The following is a 13,019-nucleotide window of genomic DNA, read 5'->3' on the forward strand; positions in this document are numbered from 1 at the left end:
TGTACCACCTGGCATGACAAGGCACTTAAGCAGAAAATAACGGAGAAAGGAATGTGCAGCTGGAAGGAGAAAAACAAGATAAAGACCATGAAGGCATTTTGCATGATCAGAAAGAACGGGCCAATCTGCTAGAGCATAGAAGCGCGTGAACACAAGGCTATAACCTATCTGCAAGCTGCAGGTAGCGCGTGTACACTTCTGCTTGCTATAAAAGATGCTAACAAAAAGCAATAAAGGTCTTTGGTTGCCGTGCCTGCCAGAGTCCGTGCCGCTTTTCACCCCCACAGGACTGTAATCAAATTAGCATATTATCTTTATCCTATGTGTAGCTATGACAGCATGCTTGCAAAACAGTGAAAATTATGATAAATGTCTTGTAAGAAAAACTCAGGGATGTCAACAGTTTGCAGGTCATGAACCACAACCTTGGTAGCAGTGGAAGAACTGGGAATCTGTAGAGAGAAGGAAATTTAAAAAAATCAATAGGAAAACTAAATTAATCAGCAATCCAGTGGTTGAGAAAAAACATAAGCCAGTCAGATAGGAAGGAGAAGGGAAAATGAAAAAGATATATCAATAAAAATAAAAAAAAAATTCTCAGTCTCTGAACAGAACAATGCAGAAGTGGAAGCATAAGTGTGAAGAGAGTCAGCAGAAACTAAGAAAATACTCAGAGAAGCAATTATATCAGCAACGAAGATGCTTGCACAGAACTAGGGAATGCTTTTCAGAAACAACCAGAAATGAAATACATACAGATACATACATAGGTGCAATGCTTCTATATATAAAATGGCAAGTGAACAAACCTTTATGAATTTTTTAGAAGATCAAAAGAAAAGAACTTTAGCAATGGGGACTGCAACATTTTGAGTGGAGCATTACAGTCAAGCAAAAGAAAGTGAAGATCAGCCAGGGATCAGGTTAGGAAAGCTAAAGCCCTGGTAGAATTAAATCTGGCCAGGGACGTCAAGGGCAACAAGAAAAGATTCTATAGGTACATCAAGGATAAAAGGAAGACGAGGGAAAATGTGGGCCCTCTCCCAAAGGAAATGGGAGACCTGGTTACCCGGGACACAGAGAAGGCTGAGGTACTCAATGACTTTTTTGCCTCGGTCTTTACCAGCAAGTGCTCGAGCCTCACCGCCCAAGCCGCAGAAGGCAAAGGCAGGGACTGGGAGAATGAAGAACTGCCCACTGTGGGAGAACATCAGGTTCGAGACCATCTAAGGAACCTGAAGGTACACAAGTCCATGGGACACGATAAGATCCATCCACGGGTCCTGAGGGAACTGGCGGATGAAGTTGCTAAGCCACTATCCATCGTATTTCAGAAGTCGTGGCAGTCCAGTGAAGTTCCCGCTGACTGGAAAAGGGGAAACATAACCCCCATTTTCAAAAAGGGAAAAAAGGAAGACCTGGGGAACTACAGGCCAGTCAGTCTCAGCTCTGTGCCTGGCAAGATCATGGAGCAGATCCTCCTGGAAGCTCTGCTAAGGCACATGGAGGACAGGGAGGTGATTTGAGACAGCCAGCATGGCTTCACCAAGGGCAAGTCCTGCCTGACCAACCTAGTGGCCTTCTATGATGGAGTGATGACATCAGTGGACACGGGAAGGGCTACAGATGTCGTCTATCTGGAGCTCTGTAAGGCCTTTGACACGGTCCCCCACAACATCCTTCTCTCTAAACTGGAGAGGTATGGATTTGATGGGTGGACTGTCTGGTGGGTGAGGAATTGGTAAGATGGTCGCATCCAGAGGGTAGTGGTCAACGGCTCAATGTCCAGATAGAGATTGGTGATGATTGGTGTCCTGCAGGGGTCCATATTGGGACCGGTACTGTTTAATATCTTCATCAGTGACATAGACAGTGGGATCGAGTGCACCCTCAGCACGTTTGCAGATGACACCAAGCTGAGCGGAGCGGTCGACAGAGCGTCCCCCCCACAGGGACGGGATGTCATCCAGAGGGACCTGGACAATCTCAGGAAGTGGGCCTGTGTGAACCTCATGAGGTTTAACAAGGCCAAGTGCAAGGTCCTGCACCTGGGTCAGGGCAAGCCCTGGTGTCAATACAGGCTGGGGGATGAAGGGACTGAGAGCAGCCCTGCCCAGAAGGACTTGGGGGTACTGGTGGATGAAAAGCTGGACATGAGCCAGCAATGGGCGCTTGCAGCCCAGAAGGCCAATTGTATCCTGGGCTGCATCCAAAGCAGCGTGGCCAGCAGGGCGAGGGAGGGGATTCTGCCCCTCTACTCTGCTCTGGTGAGACCCCCTTGCAGCACTGCGTCCAGCTCTGGAGCCCTCAGCATAAGAAAGACATGGACCTGTGGGAGCGGGTCCAGAAGAGGGTCACAAAAATGATCAGGGGGATAGAACACCTCTGCTATGAAGAAAGGCTGAGAGAGTTGGGGTTGTTCAGCCTGGAGAAGAGATGGCTTTGGGGAGACCTTATTGCAGCCTATCAGTACTTAAAGGGGGCTTATAAAAAAGATGGGAACAGACTTTTTAGCAGGGTTTGCTGCGACAGGAGAAGGGGGAATGGTTTTAAACTAAAGGAGGGTAGATTTAGACTAGATACAAGGAAGAAATTTTTTATGCTGCGGGTGATGAAACACTGGCACAGGTTGCCCAGAGAGGTGATGGATGCCCCATCCCTGGAAACACTCGAGGTCAGGTTGGACGGGGGTCTGAGCAACCTGAGGTAGTTGAAGATGTCCCTGCCTACGGCAGGGGGGTTGGACTAGATGACCTTTAGAGATCCCTTCCAACCCAAACTGTTCTATGAGTCTATGATTCTATGATGAAGATTAAGATGCACTACAAATTTTACCTATTGGACTATATCAGAAAGGAATGGATTCCATAAATATTGGTTAAGTTGCTTAATAAACCTATTTCTCCTACCTGCAATACTTTTAAAGACACATTGGAAAAAGATGTATGTAACAGGATGGCAGAAAAACAGCTCTGCTCTTCAGAAGTGTAAATGCCTACGTGGTGTTAGGATAATCATGCAAAAGCATAGAGCAGCACATTTCAAGAAAAAAAAAAGTGAACACTGTACAGTATCATTACACTGATAAACTAGGACACAGGATGGGAAGAATTATTGAGTCAAGTCCTACAGCTATTGTAAACAGTTGTATTGAAACATCCTTTGCACAAGTGGGCAATATTAAATAAATTGTTACTGTTCCTTTACTCTTATTGGAGCAGCTAATGAAGCCTACTTCTATGAATGCTCGAAGTCTTGTTAATTTAGCTTAAATATATTAACGGTCACTTATGATAATTTCCTTTTTGTCAATAATACTAATAAGCTTAAGTACCTCCACCCTCCTCTGTGACGTACTTATAAAAAACACCATACCTTTCCACAGTCTTGGTTTTGAAAAACTAAACAAACTCAGATATTTACTGAAACTTTCTCCATGACATGGTCTTCTAGGACATCAGCCAGTGATTGCCATATATAAGATATTGCTATATCCCATAACCTGAAACTGAGCTGGACAAATTCTTTGCAAGCAGTGTAAAGAAGAGCATTTGTAGAAATAAGGTGTAAAGGGGAAGAATTACAAGGTTTGTGAAGTCCTCTGAAAGAGTCAGCCTGGGGACAAGGGAGATCCAGCTGACAGTCTGCTCAGGTTTCTGAAAGGAATTCAAATTTGTTTCTCCAAAGGCTCCTATAGAGATTTGGCTGTTAGAGGTTTGGAGGGAAGAGCATTATGCACAGAAATACAAGAAGGGAAGGGTAGGTATATATATATCTATAGTCTGTTTTCTCAATGGAGGGAGGCTACCGGTAGATCTGTGCTGTTTTACATAGACCTTAGTGATCTATAAAAGGGAATGAAGAGCAGGCTGACAGATTTTAGTGACACTAAGCTACTCTTATATACACTGTATAGCAAAAGTAAAAGCGGATTGCAAAGAGCTGTACAGGGACTCAATACTAAGTGATCAGGCAATAACAAGGCACATGAAATCACATGATATAAAGGTAACACAATGGGGAAGTAAAGCAATCTTAACTTTACACAAAGAGTTATGAGCTCTGGGTATTTTCATTCACAAAAGAAATGCTGGAATTACACTAGCTAGCTCCCTGAAAACTTCATCTCAGTTTCCAATGGTACTCAAGAAAGGAAAGAAAAAATGTTTGGAGTTACTGAGAAAGAAAAAGAAAATAAAACAGAGACCAGGATGCTGCTATAAAAATCCATTTGTGTGGTCACACCTTGAGTACTGGGGCAAGCTTTGATCTTGCCACCACAAAAATGCTACATCGTTACCGATTAGTACATCATAAAGACCAATTCAGTACACGTGTCAGCTGTTTCCTGAGCAAAATTCCACATTGCAATAAGGATGAGCCCATCTTCTTAAGGACACTTAACTCTTCTACAGCACTTGTCATCCAGGGATCTCAAAGCATTTTACAAAGGAAGGTAAGTATCATCAAACTTGCTTTATAGCTGGGGAAACTGAGACCTAGAGCAGCAATCTAACTTGTTCAAAAGTAAATAGCTGATGAAGGCAGAGATAGAAGTGAACTCCAGGTCTTCCTATCAGCTCATACACCCACTTATGCCAGCAGTTAATTGATGGTGGTGAATTATTTTCAACGAGACCCAAAAAGTAGAGGTTAGAAAGCTGTTCAGTTCTCAAGCACAAGGGAAAAAATCTATTAAAGTGGAATGTAAGGTCTGAAAAAACCCTAAGTATTTGATATTTGATCTGCCTGTTTGAAAAACTGAGAATTTAATACAATTTTAGCTCTGAGAAATATTGCAGAGCAGTTCATATCTGGGGTCAGTTCACAACAGTAGTTAGTGAGAAAAAAAGCAGCTCAGTTAACTGCCTCTGGTGCCTATTTTCTGAGGTCCATCCTCTGATCTTGCTGTGTTTTCATGGTTCACCAGTTCTTTGACAGGGATTACATTTAAAATTGCACATAAGAAATGTATTTTTCTTAATAAAATCAGGCTGAAATTCAGTTCCCTGGCATGTATTTCCAACCCTTTGCCCCTTCTTTACCTTCAGAGAGGGATATATGACTAAAACTTGGTTGTGCCACTCTGAGGAAAGATACCAGAATTAAAAAAAACACTAATTTGAAGAGAAAATACCTAACAGTGTATTTTTCTAGTGCTATCAGAAATCGAATTTTGAAGCATCCAATGTACTGGATAGTTAGATCTCTCCTGGGATATGTTCAAGCCAAAACCCATTCAGGAATGAAACAAAGAAGGAGGATTACCTACGTTTTCTCCCTCACATTTTTTGTCAATAAAAATACAGGTTTCTCACCCAATATTCAGGATCAGCATTTATACCCAATTTCCTTTGCCTCTGAAATTGCCTCTGAAATTGCCTCTGAAATTGTTTCCCTGTTTTCAGCCCAAGTCAATGTTCAATGTTTTCGTAAAGACAAGTAGGAAAGCAATCAAACACGTCTCTCTACTGTGTTGTTCAAAGTTTTTGTACCCTGAGATATAACAGAGAATAATACGGTTTAAGGATGGACTTGAGGACTGTTACCATGATCAAAGGGCTTGATTTTTGGCCAGCCTGCTTTTCCCAGTGAAACTCAGAACTTCTGCATGACCCGTTTCTTGGTGTTATGCTATCTTGTGCTGCAGCAGTTCAATGCATAGAGGCAAGGAAATGAAAAATCAAAATCAGTGGAAGTAATTTTTGACAGACAAAATCCTCCTATCTTCTAAAGAGACTCAGCATCTTTAGAAGCAGGTTTTAGCCCTCTGGAACTAAGAATATTTACCAACAAGAGCACTCGAATCGTATTGCCCCTGGCTGATATAATGATGCCTCTTGAACACGTAATGATGCTACCTTTGTCTAACAGGCAACCAAAACTCAGCTGAGCTGTACACTGGGCACTTGGCTCTTAACTAACTAAAGTGGGTGGAACCAATTTTACCTGCCACAGTCTGAGTGCTCGCATGTGGACAGGAACTGTAATTTGATGGAATTTTTAGACTTTTAGCTTTTAGTGTGAGCCCTCTTTTGGAAATAACATTAATTTCTTCTAGTAACATTCATGTCTCTCTCTCTTTCCAGCAGTACACTGGGATAGTTCTCTCACAGAATTGTCCTGTATGTTCTTTCATAAACCATGAACTTCAGTTGAACATTTTAATTCTTCATTAGTTCAAATCCAACTCATTAGCTGTGACTTAAAGAGGTCACAGAGTTGTACTATTTTTGAAATCTTTGTGTCTTCCCCTTCTGGTGACCATTGTTCACTGGAGGGAAGAGGAAAGCAGCACTTTGCCCCCATCTGTGTTAAGGCAGAGGCATACTGACACACTGGGAGGGGGTGATGTTTGCCTGTGCTGCCCTGAGTACATGGCAGACATCAAACTTCAGTGCTCTTAATCCAGCATTTCTCACAGCACCCTTGAAAGGGTCAGTAACTCTAATAATAATAAGTGATGCTTGAGTCATTATATACGATTTGATTTTATTCGCGTAAGGATCAAAAAATGTCAAGTTGCCTGTCAAGTTGCTTTAACACACTATGGAGTTGTGTATTTTAATTATAAACACAAGACTCAACTGTCAGTTTAAAAAAAAAGGGAGGGGGGCACATTTTAGCAATCAGGAGCGCATTGTAACAGGAGTTTTCAGATTTGCCTTTTAGACCATAATTCCAGAGAGTGATTTTCCTCACCCAGCAGCGCTTTCTGATGGGAGTAACCATAAGGAGAGGGAAGGAAGGGCTTGCCCTTATGTTACTTCTCTAAATTATATCAGCTGCTTTCCACCCCACAGTGCAATTACTGTTGTTACCTCATTAATGGTTTAATTAGAGCTGAAGTGTAGGCCAATATAGAAAGGTTCAATACATGATGTCAGTCCAGGGCAGTATAGTTATTGGCTCAGTTTAGAGGGCTCTCAAGGCTGCTCTAAATTAGAGGCAGATATAATGACCTCTATATAAAGAGGCAGCCTCCAGCTGTACCTCCATTTGCTGTGCCTCTTTGGGGTCTTTAAATAGAAAGTGCTGTTCTGGGGAGAACAAAGCTATTTTCATTACTCTAAGTTACCTATGGTATCTGCCAGACATGCTATGCAAGGATTTTACAGACCTTGTTGACTAAAGGGGTTATGGTAGATTCACAGACTTCTAGGCAATGATGTGAAAACTAAATGCCCTGAGTACTGCAAACATGCTACCTTGTGTTGTCTAAATAGGATTTGTTTGTGAGTTAGTCTCTATATCAGTAAGTCAATTTACTGTGAGGCTGTTTGTGTTTTTGGGATGGCTCCCTTGGTGACGCACAATTATATAGTGTGTATCACACCAATTGTATTTGTCTCCTTAGAACACAAAGAAAAGAATTTTTACATAAAAACGGACTCCTACTAAGTTTTTTCTCTTTTCAGCTATGCACAATATGATCTGTTTGCTGCATCTTAACAATTAACACAGAAATTAACTCTCCTGATTTCAGGTTAGGAAACATTCAGATTAGTAGCTGGCTTCCTAGGCAACAGAGAAGCTTTTTTCATGCTGAATCACATGAAAGGCACAGCACTGACAAGGTGAGAGCGCAAGGCTTCTAAGCCTTGAAAAAGCTGGCAGTGGCTGCCTATATTCTGGGGCATTTACACCTTCTCCATGGGTGCTGGAGTGGCATAAGGGACAGCTATACCAAGTCTTGGTTCCCTAACAGAGGGGACCCCACTGAGCACTGTGAATTCTCTGTTAGGACATCTGCCTCCTTCCTAGGTGGCTTTTACCGCAAACTGAGTGGAAGAGTAGAATCGGGTTTTTCAGCATTGTCCTTTCTAATAGCATTGATCTTTTCGATCCCCACCCAGTATTTTCTGGGAAAGCATCACTGCACTTTAGTTGAAGGTTCAAAACAGTTTATGAATGGGCTTCCTTCTTCCTCTGCCTACTGTTCATTTGCACAGGAGACAGTGTTGGGTAAACAGATAAACAGCCTGTTAATTGTAGGCGGCACCGAAAAGGAAACTTAACAACAGGAAAGCTAACAAACAAATACACAGCAATGATGGGGATGTAGAAGATGTAGATGACTGTACAAGGAGATACAACTCCTTACCATGATTACTACATCTTTCTAATCAATGTGCACGATGGAATTGCCCTAGTTCTCAAGAGCCTCAAGTGGATGAGCAGATATTGTAATGTACCTCCTGTTTTTGAACATTTTTCTTTCCCACATCTCAAAACATCGTACAAAGGCAGGCAAACAGCATTACAGAGCAAGGAGGAAAGAATGGCCTAAGGTCAAGGAAACAGCCAAAAACAGATCACTGCAATTCTGACTTGCAGTTGTTAGCTTCTGTGGCAACTTCAGAGAACAGCTGAAGATGTTTGACCTTGTTTGTGCCTTAGTTTACATAAAAGTAGATGTGGAACATCACAGATGCCTATCAAATTATCCCTCAGTGGGAGATGGCAGTGTCCTTCCACCCACATACATGCTTACCAGAAGAACAAGAATCACTGGCCCTTGATATATGTAGTCAATATATTTCCCTGGCTCTTTTCCAAACCAGCATCTGTAAGACACAAAACAAATAAGAAAATAATTTATAAAGGGGAATGCACTTCTATTAGATTGTAATATCAAGGACACCATAGAGAGATGTTCCCTTATTCCCCGAGTTGTTTAATCATATACATAATCAGCACGTGATTGAGTTGTCTGCTACAAAGCCACCTTTAGTTTGGACACGGATCTGGGCCCCATTTTCTCATCCCATTGGACCATTCGAGTTCCCACTATGTTTTTGGCTATTGCTCGTGTGAATATTTCCAAGAAATGTGAGAACCTGCTGTAAGGAGGGTGCAGAAGATGTGTCCTGCTGGGTCTGAAAAAGGGATGAAAGAAATATCTGTGTAAGGCAAAAAAATCTGTTATCTATTGCAGTGCCCAGAGACACTTAAATTCCATAAAGTAAGGGCTGTTACTTACAGCAAATATGTCTCAAGTTGCATGGAAATGCTGTCTAAATAAGGTACTGGATGAATAAGGAGTTCATCCCATTGGCTTTGAACCAAGCCATTGACCACCAAATCCAGTATACAGTACAGAGACGTCATTTGAAGCTAGCAAATACCTGATCCAACATCACCAAAGGGAAATCAGCTCAGGTTAAGTGAAACCACAGGTAAACTGAAGGGCCTCAAACTAGCAGAGAGCCTGGATGTGTCATGTGTGACTGAGTGCTGGCTTGACTTCCACTAATTACAAGTGTTTCTCTCCCTGCTGTGTTATACAACAGACTAAGCCTGTGATTTCACAGCAATCCATACTGACGTTCACTTCATTCTCTTAACTGAGAGTAATAAATCAGTTATATTTATGACAGTAAATGAATCAGAAACCGGGTTCAGGTCTGGACTCAATCATTTACACCATTACATTTTCCTTGGTGCAGTTTTGGCCCCGGCCAAACAATAGCCAACTCCGAAACTACTCCTGGGGACCAAATCTGGAGCTAGCATGAGCCAGAGGACATTCCCAATAGTCTACAAACTGCAGCTACCCTGATTTGGAGGCCAAGAGGGTTTAGTAATATAGATGTGAACTATTCCATGCTATTTGGACTCCAGCCCCAGCAACGATTCCAGGCCCAGCTAATTTATTATTACAGATACAGCCACATGGTCTGGATCATGGTTTCACCAAGCAGAGACAACTTTGCTATCATAATGTCTTAAGGTTTAGGTCATTGGAGCTCCAGATCCCTTAGGAAGTAGATTGTGGAGTTCAAGGGTCTGAGAGTTTTCTTCCCTTTTGTGGATACCACATAACAAGTCTACACAGCAAAAATTATGCCTTCCCTGTGTTCGCTTTGTGACAACAGATAAGCTTAGTGCCACTGGAGACATGAAAACAAGGGCAATTCCTGAGCCAAGGAGACCATGGAGACAGGTGCAGATTTGCTCTTTTACAAGCATGCAAGAAATAATACTTGTTGCCTCAAAGAGTTTGCAGTCTGTAAGACATGACCTCACGAGTTCAAGGCAAATAAATGGAGATAAGGAAAGCTACGGTTCAGATGGGATTCTTTTGAATCACATAATGCCCCCAAAGCCTTTCTCCAAAATGTGTTGCTTGCTAAAACAGAAGGAGCTGTTTGCCCACTGCAAAACGCTCTTACTGAACTGACTGTACAGAAATGTTGAGATATGCAGCAGGTATCTAGGAACACAATTCAGTATCACACAATTGTTTGCCTTTTCTTGATTCAATTTCTACATCTTTTAAATTCCAAATGAATGAGAGAGCTTTGAATATTTTATAAATATAAAACATGTCTGTTATTCCCTAGTGTACTGACTGCAAATTAGTGTAAATTGATAATTTTGTAACTAATCTTCCAAGATTTGGTGATGAGAGCAAAACTTGGAATAAGGTACTTCCTCCAGCCAAGTTATTATCCAAGAATAATCCCCAGGGCAGCCTCAAATGAATGAAACTGAATTTTTTGAGTTTTTGTTACAGAGATGGAAAGATATGAAGAAAAATTAATTACAAGATATGCCAAGGCAGGAAACACAACTCTCCAGAACTTGCAAGACCTACATTTGAAAGAGGTTTTTGAAGGGCATTTTGAGAGAACTCATATATTGCCTGAAACTCAGAGAACCAAGAGCTATTAGAATAGGAGTTTCTGGGAAGCTGGCTATACTGGCAGAGGAATCTAGCAGGGGGACTAATAAGAAGCAGACTGAAGCATGTGGCAGAACTTAGTGGGCTAGAAGTTAGCAGAGAATTTGGAACAGAGCTGGTAGAGTACAAATGAGGTTCCAGGGCAAAGGCTGCTCATTGCTCTTTGGAATTTAGATATTGCTTAACTGTAAGACCATAGTAAAGAGCAAAATGCTGACATTTATTATCTGAAGCCCAGTATTAGACCAAGGTTGCGTTCAGTGAAGCATCATGTGTATATACACACTTTCACACAATTTGAAGAAACAAGTGTGGTCAAAGGTAGACTGCTACAACACAGGCATCTACAGGGGAGCTTGATGCTCCAGGTTCCCTTTGTAGTTAGTGGAGAAAAAAAAGCAGCTTTTCTAGGATGGTGTTCATCTCATTAGGCTATAAAACAGATCTGTTACATTGTAATCTAAACATTTCTAAAATACCCATTAAATCAGGCAAGTAAAGGTGAGAGGACAGATATTTGCCAGTGACATTACATATGTCTGCATTTGATCAGCTATATTTCATATTTACAGTCTAACTGTTCAAACTGGGACCTTAGCTGAGGTATTGCAAACTTTTCTGCCTGTCATCTTAACTCTTACTTTAAATCCAACATAAGCCATTATTTCTGCAATAAAATCAGCACTGCACTTTTCTTTAAACCCAAAAAGAGAAACCTAAACCACTGAAAATTAGTTGGTGCATCAGAATTTTAATTCCATCTGTGTGAAATAAAAGCAATTTTCTTTTTTTTTTCTTTTTTTTAACCTCTGAACGAATAAACAAACACTCCCTGAATATTGAAGAGGACAATTTAGGAAGACAGTTCTGATTAGACTCAGATACGTAAACACACTTCTATTGAATAGCACTAATTAATATTCTTCATGGTTGTCTGATAGTTCTTTATATAACAAAAACCACCACTGGTTTTATCATTATTGTTAATTAGATCTTACTAATGTTATTCCCCTTACCAACTGTCCATCAATGAAATTACTGCAATAATTCTTACTCATTTGTGTGGCTTTTTTATTGAGACTTAACAGTACTTTTTTTCAGAGTTGTCAGATTTTGCTAAAGAACTGCTAAACACCAGACAGGATATTTGCCACTGTACCAATTACATTTGCCTCACTATGCAGAACACAGTCTCTAGTAAGTACAAAAATGAATAAATTAAGAAGTTGGTTGAAGCATTTTCTTAACATGCTTCCTGTGTGCTATTTTGAGCTTTTAAAGTATTATGAGCTACATAACTTGAACGCCAGGTCAACCTCCAAACAACTTAAGTTACAGTTGAAATGCATACTCAGATGAAGAAGAGGAGTTTCCCATTTTGTCCCGAATTTTGGGCTGTCCACTGGGATATCCAAACAGTCTTGGAAGCTGCAGAAGAGTACATGTTTTCCGCATGTGTCCAGTTTGCTAGGTCTGACCTCATGGGGGAATAACGCATGATTTCCCCAGCAGTCAGGATAAATGGAGCACAACAGCTGGGCTGACTAGGGAGATCAGCCTGTTTTCACAGAATAGCTGAGGTTGGCAGGGACCTCTGGAGACTGTCTAGTCCACCCCCCTGCTCAAAGCAGAGTCAGGTGAAGCAGGTTGCTCAGAGCTGTGCCTAGTTGGCTTTTGAGTAGCCCCAAAGACTCCACAACTTCCCTGGGCAACCTCTTCCAGTGTTCCACCACCATCACAGTAAAAAGGTGTTTCCTGATGTTCAGATGGAATTTCATGTGTTTCAGTTTGTGCCACTGCCTCTTGTCCTGTCACTGGGCACCACTGAGAAGTGTCTGGCTCCACCTTCTTCATACCCTCCTATAAGATATTTATAAGCATTGATAAGATCCCCTTGAGCCTTCTCCTCTCCAGGCTAAACACTCTCAACCCTCTCAGCCTCTCCTCACATGAGAGATGCTCCAGTACCCTGACAGCAATTATTTCTCAAAGCCAGGGATTAGTTTTATCTCATCTGTCTGTATTTGCACACGCTTACAGAATTCAAATTAAAGGCATGATTTCTATATCATCCCAGCACAGAAAAAGGATTTTTGTCAATGCCACAAAGTTTAGTCTAAACTGTCTCAATGGCTGATGGACTGGAGAGGAGAATAGAACATAAGTAAGTTAAACACACACGTGCACATCTCACACACATGTGCATTCCTACATGTGTTTCAGTTTGACTGTTTAGCAGAACCTGTTCCTTTCCTCAGTCTGGGAGGCAGTGAGCAGGGGCTATCTGAAGTATCACATGCTTTAATGCTTGAGAAGATGACTGGATATTTAT

The 13,019-nt window shown here is 41.5% G+C and overlaps 1 protein-coding gene across 4 annotated transcripts in view; it reads right to left on the reverse strand.

Moving 5' to 3' along the window:
* The window catches only part of CRHR2 (corticotropin releasing hormone receptor 2), a 170,107-nt gene that overhangs the window by 28,792 nt on the left and 128,296 nt on the right, over positions 1-13,019 (reverse strand). For all 4 annotated transcript variants that reach the window (XM_076332016.1, XM_076332015.1, XM_076332018.1 and 1 more), the window contains one exon: positions 8,495-8,567. In XM_076332016.1, the coding sequence (XP_076188131.1) occupies positions 8,495-8,567 (73 nt within the window). The remainder of the gene's footprint in view (positions 1-8,494; positions 8,568-13,019) is intronic.

The sequence above is a fragment of the Aptenodytes patagonicus genome, chromosome 2 (genome assembly GCF_965638725.1).
Source record: "Aptenodytes patagonicus chromosome 2, bAptPat1.pri.cur, whole genome shotgun sequence".
In the NCBI taxonomy this organism is placed as follows: domain Eukaryota; kingdom Metazoa; phylum Chordata; class Aves; order Sphenisciformes; family Spheniscidae; genus Aptenodytes; species Aptenodytes patagonicus.